Raw genomic sequence first — 18,606 nt, forward strand, 5'->3', positions numbered from 1 at the left:
TGCAGCAGCATCCTCCCGCCCACCCTCCTCCCCGCCAGCGAAGATGCATTCCAAGGAGGGTTACACTGTAGTGCCAACCTCTTAAAACCCGGTCAAGTTCTGGCCGGTCGGCAGACACAGCAGAGGTTGGGGAGATGTGGGCCGTTGAAAAGACCAATTCAATGTTACAGCTTTATATTGGAACACGGAAGGGAAAACTATTACTTTCATAATCAGACTTGAAAAAGTGAAGCTACTCAAGGTCTTGGTTGGCACAGCGACCAAGAGGAGCAACCTTTGTGGCCCAGGTGGCCATGGGGCAGGGCCCCCAGGGAGCAGCATGGGCCGATGTGACCTCCCTCAGCCTCTCTGTAGGACATACATAGACATGCCAATGCATACGTGTCTATCGTATAAACAGTATAAGTATCTACGTCTTATGCACACATACAAATATAGCATGCACATTGCATATGACATGCACAAATGTAAATATAGCATGTACTATGCATAGTGGAAGAATCTGGAAAGTTATAGGTCCTAGCGTGAACAGTGATTTTTCTCAGGGACCTGCGGCTATGGGTGGTCTCAGCCCAGGAGAAGCTGCTCCCGGACATCAGGCCCCACCAGGGCAGCGCCCGCCTCCCAGGCCTGGGCTCAGCCCCAAAGTCCTTGTCTTCATTCAGCTCAGGGCTGCTGCCCAGCATCCTCCCTCCACCTCGTACCACCTCTGACCCCGATCGGGAGGGAGGAGGCCGCCCCAGAGGGTCGGCTCATGTCTGGGTGGAGCGTGGGATGCAGATGAAGGGATGAAGCCAGAACTCACTGGTGCCCAAGGTCAGCAGACATGACCTCAGGGTCCCCTCTCAGGTGTCTTGGAGGAGCAGCTGGCTCCTAGGGTAGCAGGGCCTCGGAGGGTGGCCGAGTGCCGCTGCCTCCAGGCGTCTCACCTGCTGTGCTCACTCTGCTGCCAGGAGACAGGCCGTCTCCTGGGTCCCGTGAGGAGACGCAGGCACAGCTGCTTCCCAGAGGCCACTGCCAGCCCTGTCCCATCCTGCAGGGCGGCGTCTGCCCCGGATGTGACAGGGAAAAATCACTCAGCTCCTGCCACCTGCCCCTCCCTGCCTCTCCCCGGCCCTCCAGTCCCCGGGTGGGCAGTCAGGGCAAACAGCAGGCACTCAATACATGATCCTGCCCTTCCCATTTAAACCGAATGTGCAGCTGCGGGCCTGATGGAGGCTCATGTCACCACCAGGGGGCAGTGTTACCCGCTCCCAGCTCTGCGAGGTAAGGGCTAACGAGGATTTCCAATGAGGCCTGGAGCCCCCTGAGCCTCCAGTGTGCCCCCAGGAGGCACCCCCACTCCATCAGTCCCCGGGGGGAAGTTCAGAGGCTGCAGAGTAGTGGGAGGCGGACATGCCCAGGGGCAGAGGGAGGCTTCCCAGGTGCTGGCGTCAAGGGCAGGGCTGGGACGGGGTTAGGGAAAGTGAGGCCGTGGGGTGCAGTGGTTAGAACAGGGCCACCCATGTCCCAGGACAAGAGCCTGGGAGAGACCCATAATTCCCCTGGGGGGGGGGGGTGGGCACATTTGCAATGTTCAAATCTTGCAGAGATGGAAGGACCCAGGAATTTCCTTTAAGAGGTTGGTCATTCAAAGCCCATCGTCCTTGACTGACAGCCCTTCGGAGCAGCCACAGCCTTACCCCTCCCACCGGCACCTGCTCCGAGGAGAGGAGCGTCCGGCAAAGGAATGTGGGGAGCACAGGGCACGAAGGAGCAGAACCCCCCCACATAACTCTCCAAGCTCCCACTTTGAGAGAAATGGCAGCCACACCCCGGCTGGCCCTGGGCCTTTGGAGGGAACGGCGTGGCTCCCAGGCCTGACCAAGGCTGGGGCTCGGGGGGTAGCTCCCAAAAATGCAGGTGCACAGGTTCCCCTCTAGATGGGCCGAACCAGAACCTCTGGGGCGGGTCTGAGACGTCGGTGTTACCATAGCTCTGCATCCAGAGGGCCTGAGGGTTCGGAGCCTGAGCTGTCTCCTCCTGGCCTGAGGGAGGGAGAGAGGCCGGCTGTCTTCTGAGCTGGTATTTGAATGGAGGGATTGACTGTCTATCAATCTTTTTTTAAAAAATATATTTTTATTGATTGCAGAGAGGAAGGGAGAGGGAGAGAGATAGAAAACCAATGATGAGAGAGAATCATTGATCGGCTGCCTCCTGCACGCCCCCCACTGGGGATCGAACCAGCAACCGGGGCATGTACCCTGACCGGGAATTGAACCGTGACCTCCTGGTTCAGAGACTGATGCTCAATCACTGAGCCACTGTCTATCAATCTTGACAGCCATCTCCAGACGGTTCCAATTGGCCACTTCACCCAGGAACCCAAGGGACACACACACGGGCCACTGGTCCAGGAGCCCACGCTCAGTGGGCTGCCGGAAGCCAGGTCCCGGGGCCCATCCCCATCTCGAAGGGACGCCCGGTTCCCCAAGTCCGGGCCCCGGTGGCTGGCGGCCAGCGGCTGGCGCGGAGGTGTCCGCTGCTGGTCACAGGTGGCGGGCTGCCTCCCAGACGATCTGCAGGGCCATGGAGGCGCAGGGCAGCTGGGCCAGCGTGTAGGCCAGGGAGCGGATGGGCGCGCGCAGCTTGCCCAGGTAGGCCACGGTGTGCGCCACGCGGCCCAGGAAGACGAGCAGGAAGTGCACGTGGGCCACGAAGGGGTTGGGCTGCAGGAAGGAGTAGACCAGGCCCAGGAACAGGAACGGGTAGATGGTCTCCATGTCGTTCCGGTGGGCTCTGGGGAGGCAAGGGGGTGCGGTGAGCCCGGCGGCAGCTTGGGGAACGTCGCCGACGCTGGGCCCTCTGCCTGCCAGGCCCGGGCCATGGACGGTCATCTCCAGGGCGCCAGGCTCAAGTCCACTGGTGGCCAGAGCAAGAGCTGCCCCAGACGTGAGCGGCGACTCCCAAGCTGGCGCCTGCGGGAGCAGCCCCGTGAACAGGCTGAGCCATGGCGGGCTTCTTCCCCGGCCTGGGGCTCCCCAGGACCCCGTCGCTGCCAGTCTCCCCCATCTGGCCCGCTGGCCTTGGACCCCAGGCGGGAAAACTGGGGCTCCGAGGGGTTGGGGGAGAGCTGGGTCTGACCCAGGCCCGTGCCCTGCACCACCCAGGCCAGGCTTCTCTGCGGCCGACCTCTGTCCATGTGCGGGGCCCTGGGCCCTCCTGGCCGGATGGGCGAGAGCCAGGGGCGGGCGTCTGAGAGCCACGCCTGCTCCTCGCCCTAAACCTAAGCAAGTCCCCTCCACGCAGGGATTGCAGCAACACAGCCTTGTGGCTGGAGCCAGCCCACTGCCGACCCTGGCGGCTCCATGTCATCGTGCAGTCCCGCCTCTTTGTTTAAATAACCACGTGGGTGAGTGGGTGAGTGGGTGGGGGCGGGGCCTGTGTAAAACCTGCTGTAAATAAATGACCGCGAAAGGGAGTGTGGCTCACGTTTCCCAGGCCTCCTGCTAGTGGAGGTGGGGAGGCTGAGGCCTGTGCACTGGGGACTGAGCAAGTGACTGAAGCCCAGAGTGCATGCTGGGAGCTCACATAAAGGGAGCCCGGCCCCAACCTCTCCTACCCCATCCCACAACGCCCCCCCAGGAGCAGGGCAGACCTGATCCACCGCAGGGAGGACGGGCACAGGGACTCAGGAGCAGGAGCCCCTCCCCAGGCGGAGCCCATGAGCCCAGCCCAGCCCCCAGGGCCACCCAGCGCGCTGTCGGGGCCTCTGCGGGGCGGGTGTGGTCGGAGAGGCGGGGTCTGCACCAACGCCTGAAGGATGAGGGCCCTTGGGGGTCAGGGGAGCACTCTCCAGGGGCGGGTCTGGCAGAGCAGAGGCTCCGAGGTGGGAGTGAGCAGCATATTCAAGGCACAGACGGGTGAGCAGCGTGGCTGGAGTGTGGTGTGGTGCGTGGGAGCAGGCGAGCAGGACGAGTGGGGAGGGGCCTGGGACTCAACCTCCCGTACACAAGCTCCCGTAAGCCCAGCGGGGCCGGGGCCTTTCTGCGGTCAGACCGCCTTCTCTTCCCTGGAACCTGGAGCTGGGACCAGCCACAGGGAAGCAGCCTCCAGCTGGCAGGTCTCCCCCGCGGGGCGGGACCGGCCTCCTGTGCCAGAGAGGAGGCCTGGCGGGATCCTGGCCGCAGGGAGGAGGGGGAGAGGGAACCAGGACGGGGCGCTCCGTTCCTGACCCTGCTGTGAGTTACAGGCAGGGGGCTGAGTGCACGTCTGTCCCCCTCTGGGGACAGAGCTGTGATGCCGACACCCCCAGACGCTGGTAGAGGGACACCTTGGGAAAACCCATGTTAGATGACGTCAGTGTGTCTGTCCCAGCATGTGGTCTGTCTGCCCACACGATGATGCCACCTGCACGAGTATTGCTGACACGTGTGCTACGTGCGCTGAGTCAGCTCGGCTCCTGCGACCCTGTGAGTGCCGCCCAGTGGCCTGACCCACGGCTCTGCTCGGCGCCTGCAGACCCGCAGGGGCCTCTGTTCGGAGTCAGTCCTCCCACGCTGGGTCTGCTCCTCCCCGGCCACCTCCTCTTTCCCCGGCAGCATCGTCCTCTCCTCTCTCGAGAGCCTGCCCTCTCGGATGAGCCCGCAGGCCAGCGTCAGGGCTGCTCCGCGGCCGGCCGGCCGTGCGCCAGGCCTCGCTGGCTCTGGGACACATCCTCTAAGGAAGGGTAACCACACGAGTGGGTCTCTTTGCTGGGGACGCTGTTCCGAACCCCTTGATAAATATATACTTTTGTCTAGTCGTGTATTTTTATCTAAAAGCTACAGGAGAACCATCACTAGCACCTGAAACCCATTCATTCACTTTCCCTTAAAGTCTCTATTTATAGTTTACCAGTGAGTCTTTGTAGAAAGCAGTGAAGAGAAGAGCTGGCCAAACCCCCAGAGCAGGTGAGGGGACGATAAGGGAGGGAGCCGGTCATGGAGGCGTGGGCCCTGCTCTGCCCCATGGGACCCGGGAGAGGCAGGGGGAGGGGGAGGGAGAGAGGGCCGGAAGCCATGCCGTGGGTGCTCACCCCCACTCCTGGCGCCAGCAATGGGACTGGAAGAGGAGGCCACCGGTGAGGAAGGAGAGGGGGCTGGGAGCTGAGAAAAGCCTGAGGCTCGGCCCTCGGCCCTCGCGTGGCCTGCTCCTCCCTCCTCCCTCCTCCCTCCTCCCTCCTCCCTCCTCCCTCCTGCTTCCTCCCTCCGGTTTGTCTCAAACCACAGTGGTGCCAAAGACGGGAGACACGGGGAAATTAGGGATGATGCAAGAAAACCCATTCCCTTCCTCCCAGCCTGGGATCTGAACCGAGACACGGACGGAGTCACGTACCAGAGACGCTTGGGCAAAACCTGTCATCCCAAGAATCACCGCTATTTTAAGGTAGAAGCCATCCAAGGCCTGTTCCCGCAAGACTGAACTTGCAGGGAAGGTCCTGCGGCAGCACCAGGCCCGCCCGCCCGCCCGCCCGGGAGCAGCCTGCAGCACCAGCTGCATCTGACAGCATCAGGTGACCGTGATGGGTGGGGAGAGGGAGACCTGGGTACCCCCAAGGGCAACGCTGGCGGCCACGGCAGGTCCCCCTCCCCTTGCCCTGCCCTCCATACACGCTGGCCATTTCCCTGAATTCAGGTTTGAGGCGACAGAAGGGCTGGTTAGGGGTAAAGGCGGGTATAGGGCTGAGTCCAGCGCTCCGTGCGGAGGGAAGGCCTAGAGGAGCAGAGCCGTGCCAGCCGGGCGCCATGTGGGCGACGTGAGCTCCGTGGCCTCGCAAACCCCTCTTCCTCTCTAGGTGGCGGCTCCCTCCTGGAAGGTGCCGGCAGGGCCGAGCGGCTGGAGCCTGTGAAGCGCTTGTCGCTGAGCAGGAGCCGCTAAGTCAGCTGCCTCCTCCGCCATCGCCACCACCGCCAGTGCTGTCTGGGACACGCGGACACGCGGACACACGTGTTAAAGCTAATTTCTCCCTTTGGGTTTCGCCGGACTTCTGACCGCCCTCAGCCACCTTGGCCGAATGAATTAACGTTTGCCGGTGCCGTGGACGGGGGGTGGGGGGGGGGACCTAGGCTAGGAGCTCCCGCCCTCTCCGGGCCTCGGTCACCACCCCCGAAAGCAATGCGGCGGGTGAGATTTGGGGGCCCAATCTCCTGGCAAAGCAGTTCACTGGTTAGGTCTGCACACGCCACAGTCAGAACAGCTCAAAGCTGGTCAAGCATCTGTCTTCCTTCTCTGGGGCCCCTCAGACACCCCCCGCCCCCCACTGCCGCCTCCCACACACTCCGAATTTCCCAAAATGCACATTGCCGGAGACGGGGGTGGACTGGCTGGAAAGGGGGGCTACACGTGAAGGCTGGCTCCCCGCGGCCCAGGGCTGGCTCACGCTGGGCCCCAGCACGCGCTCGTCTGCGCGGGACGTGTGTCCTCTGAGAAGCGGACCCGAGGGCCTTCCTGTTGTGCAGGAGGGTGATGGGACTGCGCCCGCCCTCGTAAAGGCCGGTCTAATATTTAACCAGCTTTTACCTCCGGGGCATCTTCCTTCCTGGAACCTGGTTCCAGCTGGTTCCCCAGCAGGGGACCACAGGATGCGTGATTCTGAGCTCTGTTATTTATGTGAAGTGATGAGGACGAGGAGGGGCTCAGGGGACCAGGACCCCAGCGCGGGCACAGCACGTCCCCAATAAATACTCGCCAAATGGATATAGACCATCGCGACCTAAGAGGTGCTCAAAACGTGCTGGAGGGCCTCTCACCCACGCGGTGGGGAATCTTGACCAGGAGAAGAAACTGAACTGGACGGGTGGAGCTGCCTCTCGCCGGCACGGGCATGGCCAGTGAACATCACCAACCACTTGGGAGCCGATGGAATCTCCTGTGCCACAAGTAGGCTTGGCTACTTAGAATGCCGAGCCCTGGGAGAAGCAAACATCTCCTGGTGGCCGCTGTGAGCTGGCTTGGGCTGTGGCAGCTGCTGCCTCGACTGCTCATGTCCTCCCCTGCCCAGGGGGTCAAACCAACCCAGGGTGAGGGTGGAATAAGGGTCCCAGGATGGGTTCGAGGATTGGTAAGGCTTCTGTTCACTGAAGCACAACTATGTCTCAGCCAAGTATCCTGCACATAGTAGGCTCATTAAGGGCTGACCGGGTGACAGTCAGATCTGAAGGACCACGTACTGTAGCTGCATTAGAAAAGGCAAAATAGCAGAGAATCCCACTTCTTACATTACACATCACTGTCATTTTTAAGCCACAAGTATGTATACTATTATCAAGGGCCAAGAAAATCATAAGAAAATAAAAAACAGATCTTCTGTTAAGAAAATACTCTCTGTTACCCTACAATGTCCCACCCATTTCTGCCTGTGATGCAGAAACCCTATGCGAGGGTTTGTCCCCGTCCTGCCCACTTCTCCAAGGAACTCCTGGGACCCCCCATCCCCGGGAGGGCCACCCCTCACTCTCCAGTTCCCCGTGTAAAACAGCAGAGAGGAAACTGCCCAGAAGTCCAACGTTGAGACTGGTGACATGAAATTAACCCTTCACCCTTTGTCTCTGATGGAATTTTTACACAGTCATTTTTTTTTTTAAAGAATCATTTCTGAGTAATATCTACTGACATGGGAAATGCTCATGAAATAATGTTCACTGGAAAAAAGCAGAACCCCCCAATTAGGTGTACGATGCCTAATTTTATGAAAAACATTTAGACCTAGAAGACAAAGAAGAGATAGAAGAAAATGTTAACAGTGACTGGAATCATGGGTGGTTTTCCCGCCCCCCCCCACCCCCCGCCTGCATTGTCAACATTACCCACACTGTCGGCAATGAGTAGCTCTGATTTTTATAAGAAAAACTGTTTTTGAGTGACTGGGGGTACCAAGCATAAGAAAAGATGTTCAACTTCACTCGGAATAAAAGAACCACAAAATAAAACCAAGATGTGGCATAAATTTTCACCTAGTGCTTGGCAGTGTGTTTGTTTCTATATATGTATTTATAATATATTTTGCTGATTTCAAAGAGGAAGGGAGAGGGAGACAGAAACATCAGTGATGAGAGAGAATCATTGATCGGCTGCCTCCTGCACACCCGCTCCTGGGGATCGAGCCTGCAACCCGGGCAGGTGCCCTGACCTGGAATCGAGCCATAACCCCCTGGTTCCTAGGTCGATGCTCAACCACCGAGCCACGCTGGCCGGGCAGCATTTCTCACCATTTGATTTCATCCTTAGTTTTGCTCACATGTACAAAGGCAAACGAGGGGTCTGTTCCCAAGAGAAAGAGTGAGAACAGCCTATCTGCCCATCGCAGGGAACTAGCGGGGCAGTTCAGGGTCCTCCCCTCAGCAGAGCAATGACAGATTTGGACGGGCCCTCGACGAGCCGATGTGCAACAACCGCTGCGCTTGTGACAACAGGCGCTGCACAGACAGCGGGCACAGGGCGGTCCTTTGGGGGTGAGCCGGACGAAGCTCAGCGCATGCGATCATTAGCAGAACTGGGCGGGGCCCGGAGACTGGCTGTTCACAGAACATCCTCCTCTAACCTTGTGATCCTGAGCCGTCACATGTGTTACTTTCCCACAATTAGACATCAAATCAACGAGTAAAGTAGAGCAGGCCTAGGCCTAGCAGGAAGGCAGGGGCCTCCACCCCCGAATGCCCGCCCCCTCCCGTGTGCAGAGGAGGGCCGGGCTCAGGCCCAGCAGTACTTGCCTGAGGCAGCGGTCCACGTCCTGGTCATCCCGGCAATACTGGGGGCCTCCGTGCCTCAGGGCATCCTCGGGGTTGGCGAAAGCCTGAAATACACCAGCTGAGAATTAATTACTGTTCGCTCGACGGCCAGCCGGTCGCCTGGGCCTTCGGCAGCCCCGTCACCTACATGTCCATTCCCCGGCATCCATGAACTCCTACTATGTGCTAAGTGCTGGGGACTCCCCGGGAACAAGGTCGCCATGGCCTGAACGTCTGTGTCCCTGGACATTCAAATGTGGAAACGTAACCCCCAAGGTGACGGTGTTTGGAGGTGGGGCCCTCCTGCCACGTGAGGACACAGAGCAGGACGGCCACCGAGGGTCCAGAAAGCAGGCCCCCGCCGGACTCAGACCTGCCAGCGCCTGGCCCTTGGGCCTCCAGCCTCCGGAACGGCGGGAAACCCAGTTCTGTTGTCTATACGCTGCCCGGCCGATAGCAGCTTATGATAAACTACGGCAAAGGCTCTGCTTTCCCTGTTCTTGAGAAGCTCACAGTCAGAGAAACCAGGAAGGACCAGGTGGTGTGTGCTAAGAAAGAGAAGACAAGGTTGGCCTGGAGAATGTTCACAGGAGATGCGAGTCTGAGAATCCAAGAAGTCAAGGTGTCCACAGGCCGACTCCTCCTGGGAGCCCTGGGAAGCCTCCGTTTCCCAGTCCCTCAGCTGCCAGAGGAGCCTGCATGCCCTGGCCCCCCTGCCTCCTCTGTGGCTGGAGGTCTGCCCCCTCTCTGGCCTCCCCTCCTTTCTTTACTCCCTTTAATGTGCCTCCAAGGACATCCAAACCTGTAGAGAGTTTTTGTAGGTTTATTTGAGCCAAACTGCTGACACCTGCCAGGGAACAAGATCTCCAGTGCTCTCGGGAGAATAACCGTTCTGCAGCCACTTAGATGCATTTGAAATTAAGCAGAAACGTAAGGAAGGTGAAATGAAGGCGGGAGAGAGCCAGGTGGGGATCCCATCAGGGGAGAGTTAACAAGAGTCTGTGTTCCCTGAGGTGGTTACTGCTTATCTCTAAGGTGTGGACAGGGTTTGCTTGAGGCAAAAGAAATCTTTTACTAAAAGGTTACAGGCCTGGGGTGTGACCTGCCCCGTTGGGGAGTTAGGATCAGATCACCCTGTGAGGTTTCTTTCCATAGAACACCCCCCCCCCTTTTTTGTTGTTTGCAAATTCTACCGCTGCTCTAGTAAGAGGACGAAGGGGTGGGGGGTGGACACACTTCCCAGGAAGACGCCTTCACTGAGGCCCCGGGAGGGTGAGCAGCAGGTGCCCCAGCCTCTCCGTCTAACAAGGCGTCTGGGCTGGGGCTGCGCTGGGGGGCTGCCTGCAGTCCAGTGTGAGCAGCGACCCGCTCGCCGGCGGACCAGAGCGACGCTGCTTTCCTGTCTGGCTCAGGACAGGACGGGAGGAGGAATTCCTCCCGAAAACTCCCGAGGGGGCCCGGCTGAGCGCCCGCCTGGCCTCCGTCCCGTGGCGGTTTGTAAGCGACCTGGCCGGCGAGCTGGGAATTTCCACGGAAAGCTCCCCGGCTCCTATTTCGCCGGTTCCCACCCCACCCCACCCCACCCCAATCTCAGATCTGCCCGGGGAGCCGCCAGGTCGGGGGAGCACGGGCGCGGTCTCCCTCCCCCCGGCCCGGGGCCGGCGTCCTGACAGCCCAGCGCACTCCGGGCGCCTCAAGTCTCATCGTGCCTGGAACTCACCTGGTGGCACAGCGAGTGAGTAACCCTGAAAACTGACGCCTGGAAGGTGCGGCCCTGCTCAAACCCGGGGCCACAGAGAGCCGCCCCGGGGAGAGGCGCCGGCCCGCCGGCTCCGCGCACACACGCGCTCCTGGCCCCGCAGGGGAAGCCGCGCGGCCGGCGGGGTCCCGGGACAGGGTCCCGGGCGGGGGGCACGTACCTTCTTCCGCAGCCGCACTTGGCCGGTGATGACGGCCACCACGTACATCTTGATGATCAGCAGGGTGCTGCAGAGCAGGAAGGCGGGGAGCACCTGGCCGCTCAGCGCCAGGGCCGGGGCGGGCATCGCGGCGGCGGGCGCTCTGCTCTGCGGAGAGACGCGCGGGCGGCTGCGGGGGCAGCTGCTCCAGAGCCGGGAGGAGGCGGGCGGGGCGAGGGGACCAGTCGGCACGCAGCACCGCCCACTCAAGGGCAGAACTTCTGACCACAGGTGCGGGGAGCGCGGGGAGCCTGGGGGGCTGTCCACGCCCCCTGGCAAATCCTCACCCACTTTCAAATCTGTTTCTTGTTTAAAAAAAAAAAAGAAAGAGAAAGAAAAGAAAATCAACCGAATAAGCTTGGAGATCTAGTTGGCTTTACGGAGGGACTCCTGAATCCGGCAGCCTCCCGCCGAGCAGGGGGAAGGGGCTGTGCAAAATCCAGGGTGTTTATATGAGGAAGGGGGGCGCCGGGGGGCGGGCGAGGGAGCTAAGTGTGAAAGAAATGAAAGGATTGCTTTGAGAGGGACATCCCTTCTTTGGGGGAAGCGAAGGGGAAGGCTTTTGTCAGGCAGACTTGCCTCTTTGTTCCATGGGGGTGAGGAGGGTAGAGAGGGCCCCGGGACAGATGGCTCTACTGGGGCGTGACCAGCAGCCTCCAGCCTGGTCAGAAGGTGACGTCCTGGGAGAGGCCACACTGCGCTGAGATTGGTATTAAATACAGGTTTGGCATCATGGGCTTTTCAGCATGAGCGATGCCATACGGGGCCTGGGGCTGTCTCTTTGACATTCCTCATCCGTCCAATGGGTCTGTGTGGCTGCGCCCTCCTTCTGGCGGGGGTGGCAAAGTGGGGCACCGGGCAGGACCCCCGCAGGTGGCCGCTGCCGCTGCCCTGTGCTCACCTCCCTGAGAATCAGGGCAGGTGGTGGGCCAGAGCCCTGAGCCATCTGCCCCGGACTCAGCCTGCACACCTGAGTCTCAGCCACCCCTACGTTGTCAATGGGACTTAGCTATTTGTGGGAGGCTGAAAAACTGCGCCCCCCAAGTGTTCATGTCCTAGGCCCCCGAGCCTGTGACTATGTTATCATATGTGGCAAAAGGGACTTTGCAATGGGATTAAGTAAAAATATTGTGATTCAGAGATGACCCTAGATTATTTGGGTGAATCCAACTTAATGACAAAGGTCCTCTTACTAGAGCAGCAGTAGAATTTGCAAACAAAAAAAAGGGGGGGGGGTGTTCTATGGAAAGTAACCTCACAGGGTGATCTGATCCTAACTCCCCAACGGGGCAGGTCACACCCCAGGCCTGTAACCTTTTAGTAAAAGATTTCTTTTGCCTCAAGCAAGCCCTGTCCACATCTCAGAGATAAACAGTAACCACCTCAGGGAACACAGACTCTCGTTAACTCTTCTCTGATCGGATCCCCACCTGGCTCTCTCCCACCTTCATTTCACCTTCCTTACGTTTCTGCTTAATTTCAAATGCATCAAAGAAGCTGCAGAACTGTTATTCTCCCGAGAGCACTGGAGATCTTGTTCCCTGGCAGGTGTCAACAGTTTGGCTCAAATAAACCTACAAAAACTCTCTACAGGTTTGGATGTCCTTGGAGGCACATTAAAGGGAGGAAAGAAAGGAGGGGAGGCCAGAGAGGGGGCAGACCTCCAGCCACAGAGGAGGCAGGGGGGCCAGGACATACAGGCTCCTCCAGCAGCTGAGGGACTGGGAAACCGAGGCTTCCCAGGGCTCCCAGGAGGAATCGGCCTGTGGACACCTTGACTTCAGCCACCGACATTGATTTTGGACTTCCAGCCTCCAGAACTGGCCTCCAGATAGCAAATTTGTGTTGCTCTAAGTCACCAAGTTTGTGGTCACTGGCTACAGCTATAGGGAGCGGCTATAGGGTTAAGCCTCAGACTGACCTGTTGGCAAAGCCACAAACAAGTCCCAGCTTAGAGGGCACAGCCCTCTTAGCATTATTAAGCTTGACCTTATGATGCTGTATAGATCCGATCTGGGTAGCTAATGGGCTGCAGGAAGTGCAGCAAGTGCTGCCAAAACAAGTGAAACTCACAAGAACACTGTAACTATGGTGACCACTACCTTGTTTACCTCTGGCTATAGAATAAAGGCTCAGCTTGCCTCTGGATCTCTCTCTGTGGCCTCAGCCAGGCAAAGGAAGTTCCACCTAGACCCAGCTTATTCTCTGTGTCTGTCTTTTCTTTAATTCTTTGCTGCCCCCCCCACGCCCCCCAGGCTCACCAAACCCTTGGCTGTGCTGGCCCAGCACATGTGGCGCCCAACGTGGGGCCTGAGTTCGAGGGAACTGCAGTTGTCAGGTGAAAGGATGCTCCAGTGAAGCACATGCAGAAAGTAAAAAGGAAGGTAAGGAGCGAAGTTTAGTAATAACTAGGTGTAAAACATGGGAAATTCGGGATCGCAGGAAAAGAATTTATACGTATCCATGCTTCAGGCTAGGCTCCAAGCACGGGGCTGTTCTGTGAGGTTTCAACAGCTTTTAGATTTGTTGGATTTTGTAAGTAAAACCTGCCCATGGTTTCCTGAGGAAGGAAAGGTAACTGTAGAAGCATGGGAGAAGGTAGGAAAACAACTTAGAGATGGTTATATCGCTGAAAGTCCAGGGAGAATTCCTCTCTCTACTTCCAGTCTGTGGTCCCTGATTCGGGACTACCTAGAGCCCACTCCCGAAAGGGAGTGGATGAATGTGGCAGGGGAACTGAGGCGGATAGTGGAAGGTTACCAGAGGCTTGATATTGTTTCAAAGGTTTGGCTTTCACCTGGAGACTACTTGTTATGGAAGTATTATATTCGTGTGTCTGCTGGCATTGGACCAGCCTATGTTCAAGGAGTAGTATTAGCTGCCGCATTAAAGGAGATGTTACTCGCTGGTCAGCGGGAAAAGAAAGGGGGCTACTTTAACTGTGGCAAACTAGGGCATTTTGCTAAAGACTGTAATGCTAAGAATGGAAGTCAACAGGCTACAGGGAGTGGAAACAAGCAGCCTGGACTATGCCCAAGATGCAGGAGAGGAAAGCATTGGGCAAATGAATGCCGCTCCAAGACTGATGTTGATGATAATCCAGTGCCCCCTAGGCAGGGAAACTTTAAGCGGGGCCAGCCCCAGCCCCAGCCCCACCAAACAGTAGGGGCCTTATCCTTGACCCCACTGCAGCCTTTCCAGCCGGCTCAGTAAACCTTCACCATGCCACCCCGGGAAGCACAGGATTGGCAAGTTCTCCCTGGGGTGATAGATCAGGACTCAGGCAATAGCGGAAAGCACCAATCCTACTCTTTTTTTTTTTTTTAATATATTTTATTGATTCCCTACAGAGAGAAAGGGAGAGAGACAGAGAGCCAGAAACATCGATGAGAGAGAAACATCGATCAGCCGCCTCCTGCACATCTCCCACTGGGGATGTGCGCGCAACCCAGGCACATGCCCTTTTCCGGAATCGAACCCGGGACCCTTCAGTCCGCAGGCCGACGCTCCATCCACTAAGCCAAACCGGCTTCGGCAGCACCAATCCTACTCTTAAAATGCAACTACAAAAAGAAAAAAAGGGGGAGAAGAACGTTATGTGTTAAACTATCTGAATTACAATGCAGAGAGTTGTACAGCGGCCGAAAGGCATCGGGCCTCCTGTACAATAGCCTCTGCCAACTTAGCCCGGTGGAAGGATGCACAAACCAGATAAGAGTTTTACCAGATTAGCCCTGACTGGTTTGGCTCAGTGGATAGAGCGTCGGCCTGCGGACTGAAGGGTCCCAGTTTCGATTCCGGTCAAGGGCATGTACCTTGGTTGCGGGTGCAACCCCCATAGGGAGTGTTCAGGAGGCAGCTGATTGATGTTTCTCTCTCATCGATGTTTCTAACTCTCTATCCCTCTCCCTTCCTCTCTGTAAGAAATCAATAAAATATATTTTTTTTTTAAAAAGAGTTTTACCAGATTCAGTAATAATGTGGGGGAAAGGTTGTGTTTTGTATCTTTCCAGAAGGAGCAGTGCAGCCAATTTGGGTACCAGAGCGTTACGTGTGTCACCACAATGGACCCAGAGAAGCTCCTTGTCCCATCGTTCCAGAGACTGAGAGTTGCTCTGATGACAGCGATGCGGAAAAGGAAGCTGATGAAGGCTGTGCAAGGGACCAAGGTGCCAACATGGGGTCAGCTGAAGAAGTTAAGGACTGAGGCCCAGCAGATGGTAGAAAAGCAAGAAGTGGACGCTACTGCCTCAGCCATGTTTCTGGCCATGTTGGCATTGGTCAGCTGCCAGTCTTGCACAGCCAAGTCCGAGGACTCTGAGTAAATCAGCAAAAGAAACTTTCATTTAGTAGAAAAATGTTGCTGTAGTTTGATTTCTCTCTTATTGCTGTGTTGCATTGGCATTGGTTTGTTAATAGCCAGAGCTTTGTTCTTCATGTTTAAGTTTTAAAATGTTAACATGTCTGTAGTTTGGGTTTTGCATTGGCATTGTGTTGTTATTGTTTTAATAGCCAGAGTTTTGTTCTTGATGTTTAAGTTTTACTTTCAATATAGTAGCTTAAAAATAAAAGAAGGGTGAGATGTAGGGAGCATCTATAGGGTTAAGCCTCAGACTGACCTGTTGGCAAAGCCACAAACAAGTCCCAGCTTAGAGGGCACAGTCCTCTTAGCATAATTAAGCTTGACCTTATGAAGCTCCCTAGATCCTATCTGGGTAGCTAATGGGCTGCAGGAAGTGCAGCAAGTGCTGCCAAAACAAGTGAAACTCACAAGAACATTGTAACTATGGTGACCCCTACCTTGTTTACCTCTGGCTATAGAATAAAGGCTCAGCTTGCCTCTGGATCTCTCTCTGTGGCCTCAGCCAGGCACAGGAGATCCACGTAGTTTGCCCACGGCCCGGATCTGGCCCGTTTGAAATGAATAAAACTAAAAAAAAAAAAGACCGTACCCTTTTATGTAATGATGTTTACTTTGAATTTATATTAGTTCACACAAACACTCCATCCATGCTTTTGTTCCGGCCCTCCGGTCCAGTTTAAGAACCCATTGTGGCCCTCGAGTCAAAAAGTTTGCCCACCCCTGACCTAGACCCAGCTTATTCTCTGTGTCTGTCTTTTCTTTAATTCTTCGCTGCCCCCTCCCCACCAGGCTCACTGAACCCTTGGCTGTGCTGGCCCGGCACATACAGCAGCCACAGGAGGTGCACACACGTCCATGTCTCTGACCATCGCTTTAGTTTCCCAAGAGACTCCCAAGCTAACAGCTCGATTGCTCATTACAGGAACTTCCGCGGAGTCACAGCTCTTCCATAGAAAGCATCTTGGCCCACCTTGGCCCCTTCCCCAGGCTCGGGGCGGACCGCTGCCAAGGTGGGGATCTTGTCCCTGCTGTTCTGCAACACTGCTTGCTTTGCCAGGGGTGCCCCGGGGAAGTGGGGAAGAGGAAAAACTGGTGCCTGCTCCATGTTGAGTCTGCCTCAGGGGACAGCAGGGAGGGTCTGGCCTGGGCCCCAAGCACTGGGCTGGTCAGAGGGCAAAGACGCTGGCTGCGCGCTCTGGAGACAGACTCCACGGGCATAGCATCCCGGGCCGGCCTTCCGTGGCAGCCGTGTGGGCTGCCGGCGAGCAGTTTCCCTCTCTGAACCTGTTTTCTCACCTGTACAACCGAGCAGGCAGGCGGTCATCCCCACAGCATTGAGAGAACTAAAGAAAGTCATGTCTATGGCCCTGGCCAGTTTGGCTCAGTGGACAGAGCGTCAGCCCTCGGACAGAAGGGTCCCAGGTTCGATTTGGGTCCAAGACAGGTACCTGGGTTGCAGGCTAGATCCCCGGCCCTGGTCGGGGCATGTGTGGAAGGTGAGCAATCAATGTGTCTCTCTCAATCGATGTTTCTCTCTGTCTCTCCCTCTCCCTTCCACTCTCTCCAAAAATTAATGGAAAGTATCCTCGGGTGAGGATTAACACACACACACACACACACACACACACACACAAACTCATGTCTATATATTAAGCGCTCGGCATGTCCTAGGCCCTCCATCAGCATGAGCCTCACTTTCCTCAAAATGGGGATAATAATTCCGATCTAGCAGGTCTGCCAGGAGGCGCTCAGAACCCCCTGCCCTGCTGCTGGGACAGTGGGCTGTGGGGCGGGGAGGGAGGGACATTCCTGACCATTTGCAACGTGCCACACCCTCCTTTCTCTGGACAAAAGATGGGGCTGCCAGGCAGGGCTATCCTGGCTCCCAGAGAGGATGCGAGGTCACGCCAGGGACCGGACATAAAAGTACGGGAAGTCTGTTTCCCTCTGACTGAGTGGCTGGGACTTGCAGTCTTGCTCCTGGGATGTTTCTGAGGACACAGGACCCCGGCCGCCCCGACCCCCTCCTCGGGGGAACTGCCAGAGGCGGCTGTCTTCCTGGTCAAAAAGCTGTTAAGGTCCGGCCGGCGTGGCTCAGTGGTTGAGCTTCGATCTATGAACCAGAAGGTCATGGCTCGATTCCTGGTCAGGGCACAGGCCCGGGGTGCGGGCTCGATCCCCTGTGTGGGGCGTGCAGGAGGCAGCCGATCAATGATTCTCTCTCATCACTGATGTTTCTTCCTCCCTTCCTCTCTGAAATCAATGAAGATATTTTATAAAAAGCTCAGTTATAAGGGCTGGGGGCCGTGCCACCCCCAGAATGGTGGACCAGAGGCAGCCCCAGAGGGGACCCTGGGTGGGGATCCCTCCTTCGACTAGGAGGCGTGCGTGCTCAAGCTGAAAGCAGAGGGCCTCTGGGCAGCCCTGCTGACTGATGCTCCGACTCCCGCAGGGATCTCCGCCTCATCGCCGGCTGAGCTCAGCCCTGGAAGCCAGGGCCTGGCAAGGAGGACAGACCCTTCTCTGATCTTTGGCCAGGAATTTCCCTAGCCCTCCGCCCGCCCGCCCGCCCCGCAGGGAGCGGCCCTGTTGTTTCTGGTGGAGATGATGGGGTGTTACTTTTCCTGGAGCTCCTAACATTCTTTGCCTGTGAAATGGGATCAGTGCCCCTGGCCTGAGGGTGAGGGGGCCTAAAGCGAGTGTGGGGGGCTCAAGCTTTCTGTCTTGGCCTGGGTCTAGGTTACACAGGTAGGGATATGCGTAAAATTCTCCCAGCTCTATCTTCAATCGTTACTTAACGTATATTCGCATCTCGTGTGTGTGTGTGTGTGTGTGTGTGTGTGTGTGTGTGTGTGTGAGTGGTTACTGTCTATCTTTTAAAAGCCCACAGAAGTTCTGCCGTCATAACTGTGCATCTCTGAGCAGCGGGAGCTGCAGTGTCTGAAGCCCAGGCAGCCGCCCCTCGCTCCCCGTCCCTGGCATTTCCGGAGGCTGGAGACCCGGGCCTTGGGCGGTCATTGTCTGACTTCAGAGGAGGCTGGGAGGGGAGGAAGTGGCCCCCCTCGCCCGCTGGCTCCTGACCTCAGTGCGTATCGCTGGGGCTTTCTCCAGCCAAGGATGGGGAAACGCAGTGATTAAAGGAACCAAACACAAGAAAGTCCTGGGAGTGACCTGTAGGTCAGATTGGTCTCGTGGCCAGCACGCAGCAGCATCCCTCCTGCGGGAAGCGGTGTTTGGGAAACGTGGTCTACGGAAGAGGCGACCGTGGGTGGGTGAGCTCTTCCTGACGGCTCCACCGCCCCTCCCGGGCAGAAGCCCGCCAGGGCGGACTCCTGGAGCCCCCTCCGGATGAGCCATTCCATGAAGGACTGTTGTTTTTGTCTCCCAGCTCACCTCTCTCTCCTTCCTTCCTTTGGGGAATCACACCCTTCCTTCAGGACTTGCACTCCTATGGCCTGTGATTCTGGTGGGCCAGCCAAGGGGTGCTCTCCATTTTCTTAGGATGGGGTAGCCATGTGACCCAGCCCAGCCCATTACA

The 18,606-nt window shown here is 57.3% G+C and overlaps 1 protein-coding gene across 1 annotated transcript in view; it reads right to left on the reverse strand.

Annotated features, from left to right (window-relative positions):
- Positions 1 to 2,105: 2,105 nt before the first annotated feature.
- The window catches only part of LOC308528345 (torsin-1A), a 63,742-nt gene continuing 47,241 nt past the window's right edge, over positions 2,106 to 18,606 (reverse strand). The window contains exons 5-7 of the mRNA XM_081103950.1: positions 10,667 to 11,010; positions 8,730 to 8,812; positions 2,106 to 2,778 (exon numbers count right to left, since the gene is read on the reverse strand). Coding sequence (XP_080960076.1) covers positions 2,529 to 2,778; positions 8,730 to 8,812; positions 10,667 to 11,010 — 677 coding nt within the window. The 3' untranslated portion in view covers positions 2,106 to 2,528. The remainder of the gene's footprint in view (positions 2,779 to 8,729; positions 8,813 to 10,666; positions 11,011 to 18,606) is intronic.

This window comes from Myotis nattereri (genome assembly GCF_964212035.1).
Source record: "Myotis nattereri genome assembly, chromosome: 12".
Lineage (NCBI taxonomy): Eukaryota > Metazoa > Chordata > Mammalia > Chiroptera > Vespertilionidae > Myotis > Myotis nattereri.